The sequence below is a fragment of the Mobula birostris genome, chromosome 10 (assembly GCF_030028105.1).
Source record: "Mobula birostris isolate sMobBir1 chromosome 10, sMobBir1.hap1, whole genome shotgun sequence".
Taxonomy (NCBI): Eukaryota; Metazoa; Chordata; class Chondrichthyes; order Myliobatiformes; family Myliobatidae; genus Mobula; species Mobula birostris.
The window spans coordinates 89,301,395-89,319,212 of NC_092379.1; the positions used below are offsets into that span (position 1 = coordinate 89,301,395).

At 37.3% G+C, this 17,818-nt stretch overlaps 1 protein-coding gene across 1 annotated transcript in view; it reads left to right on the top strand.

Annotated features, from left to right (window-relative positions):
- LOC140204134 (transmembrane protein 33-like) overlaps window positions 1-17,818 on the top strand; it is a 150,834-nt gene that overhangs the window by 33,626 nt on the left and 99,390 nt on the right. The window contains exon 6 of the mRNA XM_072270532.1: window positions 12,056-12,189. Within this exon, the coding sequence (XP_072126633.1) occupies window positions 12,056-12,189 (134 nt within the window). The remainder of the gene's footprint in view (window positions 1-12,055; window positions 12,190-17,818) is intronic.

Consider the following 17,818-nt stretch of genomic DNA (forward strand, 5'->3'; position numbering starts at 1 on the left):
GCAGTGTTCAATTTTGATGTCCGCTGGCTAATGCTTACTGAATTTGTAATTCGAGTAGTCCAAAGGGTTTCAAATTTGACAAGATTTTGTACTGCAGAGCCACATTTTGGGCCTTTGCATGTGGTAAACAGCTGGCAATATTTCAATTAACAAGCAAAACCTCATTTTCAATTTCATTTTTTTATGGCTAAAATGTTATTCAGTAGGTGACCATATTTCATCTGAAGTGCTTAAATGGAAGCTTATTTTCAAATGCTAATTAGTTGCCTTCTGTAGCAGATGCTAGGGTTCTCTGTTTTAATAATATAAAAATCTTTTAATCAAACGTTATATTTTGTGTTGATGGAGAAATTGTTCAAACCTATCTTTGTGATTGTTATAATTCATTTTCTTTAAGCTTTCCAAAAATATTGACATAAAGTGGTTTCATTTGAATATTAAATTAAATACATAAAGTATTACTAGTGTTTGGCTCATTAATATCAATCCTGCTTGATTATTCTGGCAGTGACTACAGAAAAAGCTGATCCAGTCTTTGCTAACATCTGGTGTAACAACATTACTAAATATAGGTTATCATTTTAATACCCATGTTTATGTTGCCCTTTTTTAATAAACTTGTAGCTTATTGAAGTCACTTAGAATTTCTTACTTAAAGAATCAGACTGTATAGTAATAGTTGACTTGAATGGGCAGTTGTAATTATTAGGCTATTATTATGAAGTAATAGGGTTGTGAAGAGAATTTCCTACTTCTCAATCATGCTGTGGCTGCTACATAAATATTGAACTGTAATCATAGGGCACAGCCCTATTTTTTTCCCTCTAGTTTTAGGATTTTTATGGAGAATATGTAAAAGATTTGGAATTTGTTTTCTTAATTTTGTTTGTTAGGTGTACTTTGATAGAGTTTTAAATTACCATGTGCAGAGTGAATAAATTAATAAAAATTACAGAACTTTTTGTATTTTGAACATGCAGTGAACATCTGTGTGTGCCTCAGAGTGCCGACTGAATGCAATAAGATTTCCTCGTGCCACTGTAGTTGCTTTGAAGCATGGTGATCAATGCAGCAAGTTCATGTAGTAGATGTCTTCATGTTAGTCAGAAAATGCAAACTCATAAATTATTGTCGTGTTTAAATAGGACAGTTAGTGGAAAAAATGTCAACTAGCTGGAAAGCCTAATTTACAGTAATGAAATATCATTTGATCTGTTGACATTTGATTTAATCATAATATGCATTGAGGTAAAAAGGCTTTCAATAAGCAGCAATAAAGTGTTATGGAAAATTCTTTGCCTTTTTGTACATATTTGTTCAGTTGTTGAGTAAATCAGAACCTATTTGTAAAAAGATATCTATCTTTTTATCTGCTAGACATAATTGATTTTAAAAAAGCATTCAGATGAAAGCATATTTTCTTTTATCAGATTCTGTTTGTTGCAAGAGGGACCTGGCTTTGGGGAGCAAGTGGTTTATTGCCTAGTTTGCTTTCATTAAAGAGAGTAGCGGCATTGGGCGGAATTGTACAGAGGTGTGCTGGGATGCTGGAGATTTGCCTAAAAGCCTGTTGTGACACAAGAGGCCATTGTACCACTGTTTTTCCAGATATAATAGAAGAAAACACATGGAGATGCAATTCTACTAATGAAAGTACTGCATTAATTTTATTTTCTGGTGCGTTGTTGTCATTCACGAGACGTTTTTAATCTTCAGATTGTTTCAGCAGAACAAGCCATTTACATTACATTTGGCAGGAAGCCCCTTACTTAGCATTCATTCCTTTTATTTAATACAGTTTGTCAAAAATTGTGCATAAAAGGCTTTTAGCTGCTTCTATTAAAGCATCTTCCTTCAAATATTAATTTATGGGAATAATAATGAGCAGTCAGCTACTGCAGAGTACTTTATGCTGCCAGATTTTGTATTGAATACTAAAGCATTTTCTTTAATGTTCATCTTTGCTTCATTTTGTTTTAATAGAAGTTTCTGTTTGCTTCATTGATTACATACAGTACTGTGCAAAGGTCTTGGGCACAGATATATAGCTAGGGTGTCGAAGACTTTTGCACAGTACTGTATTTGTCAACATGGAGCGGAAGAGCAAATTTGTAAATCTGGCTGGAGCAAAGGATGTTGGGAATGGTGAGGGTGGAGCATCATGGAAGGGGTGTGGGACAGCTGGCAGAAAAGGAGTGCCAGTGGCAGAGTGGAGGCACAGGTGCGGACACACCCAGCCCTGAGACACCAGGCAAGGTCACTTCATTCCAAGCAATTGATCTATTGATTGAATATTCCAGAATGCCTCTCTGGTGCTTCCCACGTTTCCCCTCTACCTTCCCCTTTTTCTAACCATGACTCCCCTCTCCCTGCTGTTGTCCCACTGCAGTCCACAACAGAGACTCGTATCAGAATAAGGTTTATCACCATCCACGTGTCATGAAATTTGTTTTTATATATAGACACACACACACACGCCCTCAACCCTCCTATCCTTTCTCTTCTAACTTTCTCAGTATACTCTTTGATTTCTTTTTGATATTCTTGCAGCTTCCCCTGTAATGCAGCAATTATGGTTTTGACTCAATTCACTGCCATTGCTAAAGAACGTGCAAAGTAATCCCCATGTTCCTTAACACTTTTCTGCCTTATTGTGGTTTAGTAGTGATGTTTTCAAATGCAATTAATACTGTGGGGATAACTTGTGCAATATGGATAGGCTAGATCTTTTACTGTTCAGCAAGCTACTTGAGGCTGTCATTTGTTAGCCCAGGACCTCTCTATTTCCTTCAGTGTGGTTTGAGTTCGAGGTCAGTGGGACCTCAGCTCCTATCCTATTGGTGAAATACAAGACTAGGCCAAGCGCAAGTGATTGGCTACAATTTTAGAATAACTTCGGCGCTAGGAAGATTCACATATAACAAACAAAGATTTGGATGTGAATCTCCTGTGGTAAGTACATTCCATTTTTGCTCCTACCAGTCAGTCAAGACATCTACTACTTTCTTAATTCAAGTTTCAGCCTTCTGCCACAAAGACCTTTTTTTTTCCTGTGGTTTAACTGAAATTAACATTTTTCTGTTTTGTTTCTCCACACTCATCTATCACTTCCTATAACATCTTGACACACAGTTAATTTAATTTCCAGGAAGTACTGACAAGTTTTATTACTTTTTCAAGCTTGAAATTTACTTGCCCTTAGTGTGAGAAAATGGAGATTTTATAGCTTTAATCTTTGAAAGTAATAGAATGACCTGTGGATGGGGCAGCACTTTTGATGTAAGCAATTTGATTTTTCCTCACAATAAATTTATCTTGTATGCTAAATAATTTGAAATGTGTTTATTGCAATAAATGTAATTTGTATTTCATTTTTATTTGTTACCATCTATCATGGAAGAATTAAGGATTTTTCACCAACTGTAATTTCTCGTGTAACAAGGCCTAGTTTGTAACTTGGCCTAGATCTTGCTTTTGCAGTTTAATTGTGTTGAGCTATTTGGGCCAAATGAGAATGTTAGCTATTTCCTTTGTTTGATCAACTTCTTACCCTGATGAGACTGTTATATTTTCTGTATGCTCTGCATGTAAATAGTTAGTGTGCAGTCATTATGATCATGAGTGGCACTTTTATACTTTCAGAGAGTGTATAAATTGGATTTGACAATTAAAATGATATTTTAAATTATTTCATATTTTCAAATAGTGTATTTTCTTACTAATCATATCTTTATTTTGTGCATGCTTTTAAAATGTACCATAGTGTGATCTCACCCAAAAATATATGCAGTGATTCATAGATCTGCTCCCATTTTACTTGTTTCCAAAATTTGTGGCGAAAATTTTCTGTAGAGGCATATAGGTTAGACAAGTATGGACATCATGTGTTTTTATGTTAAAAGCATGTTCTCTCCTGGTGTGATGGACACAAAAATAAAATACTAGGTCATTGTAGTATGACAGCAGAATATGGTAAATTTCGCTCTGTGTGCTTGCTAATGTGAGGCCCTCTCGCCGCCTGGGATTGACCGTGCATGCTGCATCCTAGCTGTCTACGTGATATGCAAGCCAGGGCAGAACAGTATGGGGAGCAAGCTGTTGCCCGTGCAGCAGGCTCCCCCCCTCTGCTGCTGATGAGTCCAACGAACGGCAGAGACCAGTACATTTTGGCACCAGCCGTGTTGCAGGAATTGCCAGTCAACGTTGAATGTTTGACTGCCTTAGGGACTCCAGCTCCGGATCTTTCCTCGTGGTTTTCTCCTGAAGCCTTCCCTATGTATAAGGCAGCGGAGCTTTGAAACCTTCACCTAGATAAGCTGCCAACCACAGCTGACGAGTTCCATGTGCCTGAATCAGTTGATTTTTAGGCACCAGTAATCTTCCTTTGCCCCTTCTCCTGTCAGTAGAAACGGTTCCACAGGGCTTAGCAAGGAAGCCACACATGAAGGCCAGGAGCTGGACTTGCTTGTCAGAGGGTATTTGAGGCGTCTGTCATTGGGAGCATTTAATTGGTAGTGGGAGCATATTCCCCCCCCCCCCTTAGTTATAACAGCCTTAAGGAACCACTAAAAAGTGAGTTGTAATACTTATAATTCCAGCAGTAAACCTTAATAGCATTCTTCTCCAAATAATCAATCAAATAGATTGGTATCAAGTCTGTCCCATTTCCACGTTCCTGATTAGGGGGTCTGCTACTAGAATGGCGCACATTGCAACTAACATAACCGAAAGAAAAAAAAATGGCAGAGGTTTTTAAACTGTACCTGTGCTTGCTGCCCAATGTCTCCGTCCTGCCAAACATGTCAGCAATGAAATTCTAGGTACAGATGATAAGTAAATATCCTCTATTGCAGAATAACATACAATTTTAGAAAACAAATTGTCAAAAAACTCATAAACCTCTGAAATTTTGCGAAATGCTTGTAGTTCCATGAAGCACTTAGGAATAAAATTCAGACCAATGCTTTTGTGAAGTGGCTTCTGAAAGAATTAAGCTGATCTAGAAGTAAACTGAGGAAACCAGTTTTGATGAGTCTTTTCAATACTGTTCAACACCCGCACCCCCCCCCACATTGCATTATTTTTAATTTGTAAGTCTTGAAATTTTAAATGGAAGCTTCATCTGATCATTTGACATTACTTTTATGCTATTTTGAAGTAAGTTAGTCTATGCAGAATTGTTTAATGCACTCCATTAAAACAGAAAGACTCATTGAAATGCTATTAGCTTTTATCATCCATTCTCCAAAGGAAAATGGCATGTTACTTTGATCCTTTTATGGATCTTAGGGTTGTTCTACAAGTTTTAATGCAATGCCATACTTTTAATATGTGATCCTTGTTTCAAGATGCATAGCAGACAATGTTTAAACAGCAAGCTCCCCTATAGATGACCAGGTAATCTCTTTGGTGGTCTTAATTGAGGGATACATGTTAACTAGGATATTGGGGCCAACTTAAATAAAAGCAGATGTTGGAAACACTGAACAGGTCAGGCAACAACTGTGGAAAGAAAAACAATTAACATTTTATGCCTGCGACCCTTTGTCAGTGCTGAGTGTTTCTAGTATTGGCAAGTTTTTCTTATTTGCATTAGGGACAAGTTCTTTGCTGTTCTAAAAGGTGTTAGGTTTTTTCACTCCCTTCGTTAAGATCAGACTGGCCCCAAAGTCTTTCATCCGAAAGATGTTTCTGTCAGCACCACAAATACCAGTTTAAATTGTTTTTTTTACTCCATTCTCTGGAGTGAGACTCGAATTTTCAATACTCTCACTTGAGCAAGAGTGTTACGAGTTGCAGCTGACATCAGCAGTGGGGTCGGATATTTCTCATTGATTGTGAAAGTAGCATTTTTCTATGCAGCAGGAGTTTTTTTTAAAATGGAGACAACCATTTAAATAAAATGCCCAAAACCTGGCTTTGTGCAAATAAGGACTTAGTTTATTCCTTTGTGAACCACAAAGCTTGCAAATGTAAATATTGCAATCAGTTATATTTAGTATTAATAATTCTTCACATTTTTGATTATTAGTGGTTTGAAGACTGCTGTCATATACAAAAGATTGCGAACTTATAAAGTTGTAAAGTTCAAAGTAAACTTATTATCAAAGTACATAAATGTCACCATGTGATTCATTTTCTTGTGGGCATTTGCAGTAAAAAAGAAACAATAAAATCAATGAAAGTGGTACACAACAAAACCAATGTGCAAAAGGCTGTGCAAATGCAAAAAAAGGGAAACAAAAATAAGCAATAAACATTAAGACATGAGTTGCAGAGTCCTTAAAAATGAGTCCATAGATTGTAGAATCAGTTCAGTATTGGGGTAGGTGAAGTTATACACTCTGGTTTAAGAGCCTAATAGTTGAGATGTAATAACTGTTTCTAAACTTGGTGGTGTGGACATGAGGCTCCTGTACCTTCTTTCCGATTGCAGCAGCGAGAAGACAGCATAGCCTGGATGGTGCGAGACCTTGATGATGGTGCTGCTTCCCTACAACAGCATTGTATGTAGATGGACTCAATAGTGGGGAGTGTTTTACCCGTGACGGACTGGGCAGTGTCGGAACTAATGGTCCAGGAGTTTCTCTGTCAGTTTCTGCCTCCCCAGTCCAACCCCTCTCCCTCTGTCCTCCTCCCCTGGCCCTGCCTCCCTCTCCCTCTGCCCATTGCCTCCACACGCTCTCTTTGCCCCTCCTTCTCAGTTGCCTGCCCCCTCTTCACCCTTGCCCCCAATACCAAAAAAAATCATATTTTAGTTCATCTAAATAATCATTTGTTTCCAGTGGTCTTCAGTCCCATCTATCATGTCTGATTATTGCGGATAATTTCTGCTAAAGAAATATTTTCCTTTGGTGCATTTGTATAATTAAAATACCAGTATAGCATACTGAATATTTTTAGAACACATGTATGGCAAATTGTTATATATGTTCTTAGCCTTTATTACAGTTGTCTGCACCTCACCATCTGCGATGCAGGTAACATAGCCACCTGCCTGGAGTGGTACGATAGCCTAGCGACTAGCGTAACACGTGCAACACCTGTGACCTAATTTCAATCTTGCGCTGTCTACAAGGAGTTTGTGTATTCTCCCTGTGGCCCCATGGGTTTCCTCCTGGTCCTTTGGTTTCCTCCCGTATTCCAAAATGTATGGGTTAGTAGGTTAATTGGTCACATGGATGTAATTGGGCTCTTTGGGCTGGAAAACATGTTATTGTGCTGTAGCCCTAAATTTAAAAAAACAGAAAGAATTGGTGATGAGGATTACATTACTGCCTGGAAAGATGAGATTATTTTTGTTCTGTTAACGCCTTAATATCTTGGAAAAATGTGGTCATAAATTGATTTTTTTTGGCGCGTGCATGCATCTGTGCGTGTGCGATGTTAGCGGGACAATGTCTTTTTCATGCCCTGAAGGCACGGAGCGAGAGAGAGACTGTGGCACGCCACTCCTCACACAGACATTTCGCAGCATTTTTCCCTTTTAGTTTACGAGGTTGAGTTACGAACTCGACACTCAACCTGGCACGGATGGAAAGCGTACTCGGGAGCAGACCTGCTGGGTTCGAACTCAGGAACCTCCGTTCCAGAGTCCGGTGCTGATGTCATCGCGCCACCAGCCGGCCCATAAATTGATTTCTGAATCTTTGGAATTTTAAATTCTGTTTTTCTTTTCTCTGGGATTAAATATGCAGGTGACTGAACAATATATGGATTCAAAAATTGAGGTTTGTAATCAAAACATCTTCCAGAACATGGCCTTATTCAGCTATATTTAGGTCAATTCAATGTACTGTAGGTTGGTGCAGAATATTTCTAGATTGTGTCTCTCAACCTTTCTTTATTGTACTTAATCAATAGCCTATGCATAGCATCCTGATGCAGGCTCTTGATCTGAAATTTTACCATCTCTTTGCCTCCACAGATGCTGCCAAATCCTGAGTGTGCTCAGAAATAATTGCATGTATAATGGATAATAACTTTTGTGCAAATTTTTCATATAATAACAAAAGCCATTCTCAATGTGATTGTAATTTATGATAAGAATATCATTTAAGTGAAAATGCTTTAAAGGTGGAGGACTGAAATTGGGTGTGGTATGAGAGCCAAATTATCATGATTGGATCCACCATTAATTTTCATTCAGTATCTTGGAGATGGTCAATCATCAATAGTTTAAACTGGACAAAAATAATTGGGAAGTTATTTCCATCTGTTAGTTTTCTCTGGAGTCAGTTACCATCATGATGTGCCTTTTTATGCAGAAAATTTTCCTTGGTGGTTCATGTAGAGAAAGATTAAAATTGGGCATCATCGAATTAATGTATAAAAGAATGAAATACTGTTGTAAATGCTGAAAATTGATCATGATAGTTTGGCACACTTGCCCATATATTGTTGTGATTTCTTCCCTCTTGATACTGGTGTACTGACTTGGTTTAAGATGAATGAAGATAATGGAGGTGGCAATTATGGTAATAATATCAGATTCTTGCCAAATGTAAAGATATAATTGATGAAGAATTGCAAAATTCAGTACTTTTTCAAGTGATCCTAAAATGTACATGTGGAGCATTTGCCATACAAATTTGTGCTGTTTTTATATTGGTAGTTCCCTTTTTCAATAAATTTATTAACTAAGAGACTTTGAAAGCAAATGGCAAGTTGTTGAATTTCAATGTTACAATAATATAGGAACAAAATGGAATATTTGAATAATTACCCCCAGAGGTGGCGAAATGGGGGTATGTGCAATAAGTTTCCTTGGCATGTGGCAAGATGTTCCACCCCTCAATTCTTTAAACCCCACCCATAATAAAAAGATACATAATGATTATCTTTACTGCCAAATGAAGCAGCAAATGATTCGTGTGTTTTACTGTTTTCAGTGATAAACTAGTCTGCTCCAATTATACGAGTAGACTTACTAATGAAACCAATACTATGTGCATAGCTCTCAGAACAACTAAATGCAAGCCAGATATTAGTGCAGCAACAATGTCTCACTGAGAGTGAAGTGTGTTTATTTTTCTTTCCTTAATCTTTTATGAATATGCACCAAAGCTTATAATTTTACATTAATATTTCTTATAATTGAAGTAGAATAACATTATTTACAATTTTTAACAGATTTTCTAAAATGCTTTGTTTATTGCAGTCTGTTTTTGTTATACTTTTATTAACAGTAAAACAATAAATGACAGGATTCAACCTTTTTCCTTGAAGTCCATAATGTTTGTTACTAATTCATTAATTAATGATAATCTCTGTTCAAAATTAACATGGCACGCGAGAGAATTTTTTAAAAGATAATCGTCAATGTGGGCACATGCTCTCAGAATTCCACTGTCCCTGACCTAAAGTATTATAAATGTAATATGCTAATCATGTCTCGCTTAATATTGATTGCTCCACTGGCGAAGAGATGGACCCTGATTAGAGATAATAGCATGCAGCAAATAGTTGGAAAATAGATCAGAAAACTTGACCTCATTTTTATTTTTTTTAAGGCTAAAGCTGCATTTTACACCAAATATTGCCTAAAAGATAAGCAGGAAGCTGCATTAAGAAACTTCCTATTTGGTTTAATGCCAGCAAACTTAACACATCTGTAGGATATCTTGGGTGATAAACTGTTAGAAATGACTTACAAAAAGTGAGATTGTACAGGAGTTCAAGATGCAATTAAATCCAAATGACTTAATTAAAATATTGAAGGGAATGTCAGGGAGCTTGAGTGGTCCTTTTTATTTTCTGTCTTTTCCTGATTTTCACATATATATATATTGTTTGCTTTTAATCACCTGACTATTGTTGATCATGTTGTATTTTTGGTACCTATATGAGAGTTTTGTGTTCCTCAAGATCAGCTGTGTCCTTTAGCCTCTAGCCAGCTTCCCATTTCCCTTCCTTCCCCAAAAGCATTTTGGTTTATAATTCGCATAGTTTTGATATGATAAGATTTGATGAAGGACTGCTTCGAATTGCATCTATAAAAGCTTATGTCATCATTTTCTTTTATTTGTTCGTGAGAAGTAGATGGTTCTAGCGCGGAGCATTTATTGTCCATCACTTGTGCATTAATTCTCATGGAATGGGTGCTAGTTACTGCTGTTCAGCTACTCTGGAGGACACTTGAGGAGCAGCCATATCGACAAGTGTGGCTACTTTTCAGTATCTGAATAATTATTTGAGCTACCTGGCTGCAAATGGAACATGTATCTCCAGAGCAATAGTCCAGGCATCTAGAGGTAGTCTAGTTGGTAACTCATCTTATGTTAAATGAGCATAATGGTTCCAATAATTTCAAGAGAAGAGATTAAAAGGATTGCTATTGTTTAAAACATTCTTGATCACTAAAATGGTTCTTTTGATTTTTTTGTGGGGAAGTTTTTCATGTAGTCATTATGTATGTTGTAAAACCTGTACCAGTTTTAACTGAATTAAGTTGGCCTTAATATTTTGGCTTGTATTTGCACCATGAATAACAGTGAGACATAAAACAGTCATCGTTGAAATCAGGTAATACGGCATCATTTGGTGTGCTCATGTTCTTTTAAACTCCAGTCAGTGATTTCCTGCATCTCCACCAGGTGTACAGTATTGCCTCTCCAATGTAATCTTAGTTTCAGTGAACCTGCAAAAATGTAAAGTGTTAGCAAATTCATTTTCCTGTTTATTGTTTGAAAAATCTGAAATTGTTTTGCTCTGGTTACATGAGAATAACTGAGGTTAAAGGCTTACTGAGGCAAAATCACTGCTTTACAACCTCTCTGTCCCTAAAATACCTAATAAAATATTTTGCTGTTAAATCTAGGCATGACCGGAAATCTCTAGCAATGTTACTTTATAGTTATTCATTTCCTTTTCTACCTAACACCATTTAGGAATAAGAACGAAAATGATTCACTTACATTGGTTAATATAGCCACATATAAACCACATTGTGCCAGTTAAGAGGGAGCATTATTAAGACACAAGTTCAAAGCATAGCATTGTAGAATGTTTTAAAGCCAATATAGTTTTCACCTAAATGTGCATCTCCTGTGTTGTAACTTTGAATTGGTTAGAGTCTTGTTAGAAAAACGTCATTTTTTAACTTTGAGGAGTCTGTACATCCTCCCCATGAAATGTGTGTGTGTTCTCTGGGTGCTCCAGTTTCCTCCCACAGTCCAAAACCATACCAGTTAGTAGGCCAATTGGTCATTGTAAATTGTCCTGTAACTAGGCTAGGGTTAAATCTGGGGTTGCTGGGTGGCGCAGCTCGTAAGGTCAGAAGGATTATTCTGCGCTTCATCTCAATAAATATATAAATATTCAAACTGTTATGTTAAGCGTGTACTATTTAAGGTGACTGTGCAAATGCTTTTTTTGGCAAAATATTTCAAAATTAAAACTCACCGATATTTAAACTTTTGGTTTCCCAGCTAAAACTTAATTTGCATCAGTGTAGACAACATGTTTGTCATTGCAGTAAAATAAATAATAGATTCTCCTGTAATTGTGAAGAATCAAAAAATGTTTAAGCATGGCAGTAGTTTTCAATTAAAACACGGACTGATGAGGTTCTATAACTAAGACTTCTAACTTCAGTGCTACAAATGAAACACTTGCACAATTAGTTTGAAAATATATGGTGAATGGTGAAGATTTTTTTTCAGCCATTTATAGCATGTTTAAGTCGTGAAATAATATGATTGGTGCTCCCTGACAGTGCAATTGTACCCATCTATTTATTTGTATGATTGAGCTGGGATAAAAATATTAAAACAAATATGATTTATAGAAAGGAAAAGAAATGGCAGATAAGTTTTGTATTGACAGTTTACTTAAAAGGTTTCACAGAGTACTGTCTGCAACAACAATTTTTTAAAAAATATCACTTACCTAATTTCTAATTTGAGGTATATTACTTTACAATGTATAGACAACACATTATAATTTTGTACATGTCTGTGAAGTGCATTGTGGTATGATGTTACTTCTAAATAGTTTGTTGAGGGAATAATAATTAAGCCAGCATTCAGTTAGTATTTTTCCTTATTTCTTGTAGATTATTGGCCCTAATTCTATGCTATGGATGCGATCCTTCTTAGACAAGATGACAATGCACCAGCAGATCCTGTTCAAGTTCATCGCATGCAATGAGATTCTCTTGATGCCTGCAGGTGTCTTTATGTTGCTTGGGTAAATATTAAACAAACTTAATTGTATTGTTGTACCAATCTGTTTAATCTTGAAAACACTAATCCCAATTTTTAACAACACCACCTGCTTGAATTAGGTAGTGTAATGTTTAAAGCAGGGGTAGGCAACCATAAGCACAAGTGATTTTCTAGCATGCGTAATTCACTAGTTTGAGGCAAAACATAACTAGATGTATTTAAATGGATAATTCCCATATTTCAAGTTTTTTTATGGCATTTATCTGGCCCACCGTCCGCACATTAATACACAATCCGGCCCACAGAGGCAAAAAGGTTGTCGACCCCTGGTTTAAAGGCTCATATTTGGTATTACACACTTTGTATCCACTCATGGGATATAATGTGGGAGGTGGTTTGACATTTTCACGGTTCTTGTCTCTCAAGTACTGGCATTAATCTGATGGTGTATATAAATTGATTGGCATAATTGAACAGTTTTTAAACTGTAGTAGTCCTATACACTTATGAATTTAAAATTGGCCTGCTTAGCAGTATCTCCTGTTTGTATGCTCAAATTTTAATTGCCCAGTGATCTCAACCGTCCATTCCTCCAGCAATTTGGTTTTCACTACAGATTCTGGCACCTGTAGCCTCCTGGGTCACTCTGAATTTTAATTGTATCTGACTTGGAAAAATTACTCAACAGTTAGCTTTCTCTTCATCCTTACAAGAAGAATTGAAGATCATGCTTGAAAAATAATTGCATTTAGCATCTATCAAATAACGCATTACATTTTATAATCAGTCATGACAACAACTTGTTTTATTAATTTCCGAGCAGCTTGTGTTCCCTAAATCGGAAATGAATCTCTATATTTGCTGGTATTTTAATTAATGCTTTCTGAACATTAAAACTACCCCTCCAGGATTTGTTGAGTCTACATAGTTATTGGAATAAAATGCTTGCACTTTACATGTTGCAGTAATAGATTATCATTTGTGAAAAATTAATATTCTAATATATTTTTGCATTTATTTAGCCTTAGATTTGCATGGTTAACATTTTAAAAACAGTTTAATAACAAGTCTGAATGTGATTAAAAATTGAAACTTGGACTCATTACGCACTTTGCTTAGTATTCATGAATATTGCTGAAATTATTTGATACTTTTAATTTTTAAATTCTAAGATATAATAACTAGTATCAGTATCTTGGAGTTTTGTATTCTTACTTACACCCTGTGTTTAGATGTATTTCTAAATAATTTTGTGGATTTATGGACTAACTTGACTTAATGGCAAGAGCTTAGTTGAAAGATACAGAGTATACCAGGTCACAAACTGTGTTTAATTTCCATCTGAACTCCTCATTTTGCTCTGCCACTTGCCAAGCCACTTTGTTCACTCATTTCCACAGAACAGTTAAATATTGCACTGTAACCTACTGAGAATTAATGGTAGCTGTGAACTTGTTTTTAATGGTCTCACTTGCCCTATCATTCCCTCACTTCAAATGCAAACATGTCATTCAGGGGCTTGTAAAGGAACTGTGTTCACCATTCAACAATTTATTCTAATACAGTGGATTTTGATTAATTGGGACATATTGGAACCAGTACATTTTGGTTGGCCCAATTAACCCGCTGCCCCAATTAGCTGAAATTTCATGTGAATAGTTAAAAAGGTACAAAAAAGAAGGCAAAATACTGTTTAACTGAGTAACAGTTGCTCTGTTCTTTTGATTGACTGTAAATAAACAAAATCAGAAGAGATCCTAGGACTGCCTTCACACAATGCCATTGATGACCGCATCCTCCAAGTCATTGTAACATTCAAGATGATTTTCAATACCTTAATTCTTCATAGTTCATAACTGGTCGAAGTAGTGAAATCATTTCATTTTCACTCCAGGCCGTTTCTGGCATCTCCAAGCTAGGATGCTTGAAACCATAGTGAGAAAGACAGTCCTGAATTGTCTTACTGCTTATTTCTCACAAACTATCAGTGACAAAAAAATCACTGCTTTTTGTACTCAAGTATAAGCAACTGCTGCTATTTAAAATGTGTTCGCACTAAGCATGGTGTAATGTCTAATGGCCACACGAGGACACATGTCTGACAGCAGTTAGAACCTGTTTGGCAGCAATTTCTTGCCCCATTTAAGAGGAATAGAGTCCCTAATAAACTAAGGTAACCCCAACCATTTTTTCGATTAGTTTTCGTTTTAAGATGTGGTCCAAATAACCAGCTGCCCCAATTAAATCATGGCTTAATTAACCAGAATCCCCTGTAGTTGCAAGAGCAGTCCATTCTGTCAGCATAGTTCAGTCAAGTACAGAGTGGCTCAACCAGATGAGTAAAGCATAATTAACCTTAGGAACTAAGTGGGGATAAAAAGGGGTCGCAGTGGCAGTGCAAGTACTGCAGCTATTTGCAGCTCCAGTGATCTGAGTTGAATCCTGACCTCTAGTGCGCTCTATGAGAAATTTGCACATTCTCTTTGTAATATGAACTGTGTGCTCCAGTTTCCTTCCAAATCCTACATCCCAAAGAACTGCTGCTTGTGACGTCAATTGGCTATTGTAAGTTACCTGTTGTGCGGACCTGCAATGGGAGAGCCAGTAAAGTGTTAGAGAGTAGGTTTTAAGGCAATAAAATTGTTCCAAGAGCTATCATAGAATCAGTTTAGTATCAGAATGGAAATATTTGAAATGCAGTATCTGGATATGTGTATGTGCATATAAATAATAAAGAAATAATCTAACTGGCAGAGTTTACTTTTCTTTAAGGATTATTAGTAAGACCATAAGGCAGTAGCAGTAATAGGTCATTCAGACCATCTAGTATACTTCACCATTTCATCATGGCTGATTTATTATCCCTCTCAATCTCATTCTCCTGCCTTCTCCCTGTAACTTTGATGTCCTGACTAATCAAGAACCTATCAACCTCCGCTTTAAACATACTCAATGACTTGACCTCTACACCTGTCTGTGGCAATGAATTCCACATATTCACCACCCCTCTGGCTTAAGAAATTCCTTCTCATCTCTGTTCTGAATTGACGTCCCTCTATTCTAAGGCTCTACACTCAGGTCCTAGGCTCATCCTCTCCCTATACACTCTATCTGGGCCTTTCAATATTTGATGAGATTTCCCCCCATTTTTCTAAACTCCAGCATGTACATCATTCCTATGGCTCTCCTCTGGACCCTCTCCAATGCCAGCACATCTTTCCTTTGATAAGGAGCCCAAAACTGCTCAAAGTATTTCAAGTGTGGTTTGACCAATGCCTTATAGAGCCTCAGCATTATTATCCTGTTCTTATATTCTAGTCCTCCCAAACAAATCCTAACATTGCATTGCCTTACTTGTCACTGACACAACCTGCAAAGCAACCTTGAGGAAATCCTGCATGAGGACTCCCAAGTCCTTTGGCTCCTCTGATTTTTGTATGTTCTCCCTGTTTAGAAAATAGTCTACTCCTTTATTCCGTCTACCAAAGTGCATGCTGCTACTTTGCCCTGTCTCCTGATCTGTCTAGGTCCTTCTGCAGACTCCCTTCTTCATCAGCACTATCTGCCCATCCACCCATCTTCATATTGTCTGCAAACCTGACCACAAAGCCATGAATTCTGTCATCCAAATCATTGACATACAACATGAAAAGAAGCGGTCCCAACACAACCCTTGTGAACACCACTAGTCACTTGCAGCCAACCAGGAAAGAACTCTTTTATTCCCACTCTGCCTTGTGCCAGTCAGACATTCTTCTATCCATGCTAGTATTTTTACTGTAATACCATAGGCACTTAACTTTTTAAGCAGCCTCATATGCAGCATCTTATCAAGGGCCATCTGAAAATCCAAGATTTTGAGAATCTAGTGATGTCTGAAACATCATTACTAATGCCTCTAAAATCCTTTAGCTACCTCCTTCAGAACAATTGGGTGAGGTCCATCTGGTCCAAGTGACTTATCAACCTTCAGACCATTCAGCTTGCCAAGCACCTTCACCTTAATAATAGCAACTTCACGCACTTCTCTTAGCACTCTCAAATTTCTCGCAAACTGCTAGTATCTTACAGTGAAGACTGACACAAAATATCTTAAGTCCATCTGCCATTTCTTTGTCTCCCTCCTTTGCTACCTCTACAATGTCACTTCTCAGCTGTCTGATATCCACTCTCACTCCCCTTTTACTCTTCATATATCAGAAAAAAACTTCTTGAATCCTCTTTTATACTATTGCCTAGCTTGCCTTTATATTTCATCTTTTCTCTCCTTATGGATTTAGTTATTTTCTGTTGGTCTTTAAAAGCTTCCCAATCCTCTAACTTCCCACTAATTTTTGCTATATTATATGCTCTGTCTTTTTATGCTGTCTTTGACTTCCCTTGTCAGCCATGGTTGCCTCATCTGCCTTTTTCAATACTACTTCATGTTTGGGATGTATTTATACTGTGCCTTGCCCCCAGAAACTCCAGCCATTGCTATCTGCCATCATCTCTGCTAGTGTTCCCTTCCAATCAGCTTTAGCCAGCTCCTCTCCCATGCCTCTTTAATTCCCTTTACTTCTCTATAATACTGATGCATCTGAATTCTCAAACTGCAGGGTGAATGCTATCATATTATGATCTTTCATTACTAATGTTTTTTTTACCTTAAGTCCCTTAATTAAATCCAGTTCATTACTTAACACCCAATCCAAAATTACCTTTTTCCAAGTGGGCTCAACGGTAAGGTGCTCTGAAAGCCATTTTGTAGACATTCTACAATTCCCATTTCTTGAGATCCAGAACCAATCTGATGTTCCCAAACTATCTTCAAATTGAAATCCTCCTTGACTTTCATAATATTTTGACCTGCTTTTTCTACCTCCCATTGTAACTTATATCCCACATTCCTGGCTACAGTTTGGAGGGTGTGTATAATTCCCATCAAGGTCTTTTTTACCCTTGCAGTTTCTTGACTCTACCACAAGGATTTTACATCTTCTGATTCTATGCCACCTCTTTCCAAAAATTTGATTTCATTTTTACCAATAGAACCATTCTGCCTACTTGCCTGTCCTTTCGATAAAATGTGTATCCTTGGATGTTAAGCTTCCAACATTGATCTTTCAGGCATGACTCAGTGATGCCCACAGCATCATTCCTGCCAATCTCTAACTGTGCTACAAGATCATCTACCTTATTTGGTATACAGCATGCACTCAAGTGTAACACCTCCAGTCCTGTATTCATCACCCTTTTCGATTTTGCCCCCATGTTACACTTCAACTGATCCCACTGGCTGCAATTTTGCCCCATCATCTGCCTGTCCTTCCTCACAGTCTCACTACACCCTGTATCTACTTGTATACCTACTGCCCCATCTTCAGCCCTATCACTCTGGTTCCCATCCCCTTGCCAAATTAGTTTAGACCCTGCCCAACAGTTCTAGCAAACCTGCCACCAGGGATATTGGTCTCCCTCAGGTTCAGATGTAACCTGTCTTTTTTGTACAAGTCATATGTACCTTCCCCAGAAGAGATCCCAATGATCCCAGTCATCAGATACCCTGCCTCCTGCACCAATTCCTCAGTTACTTATTCATCTGTACCATCACCCTATTCCTGCCTTGACTAACACATGACACTGGGAGTAATCCAGAGATTACTAGCTAG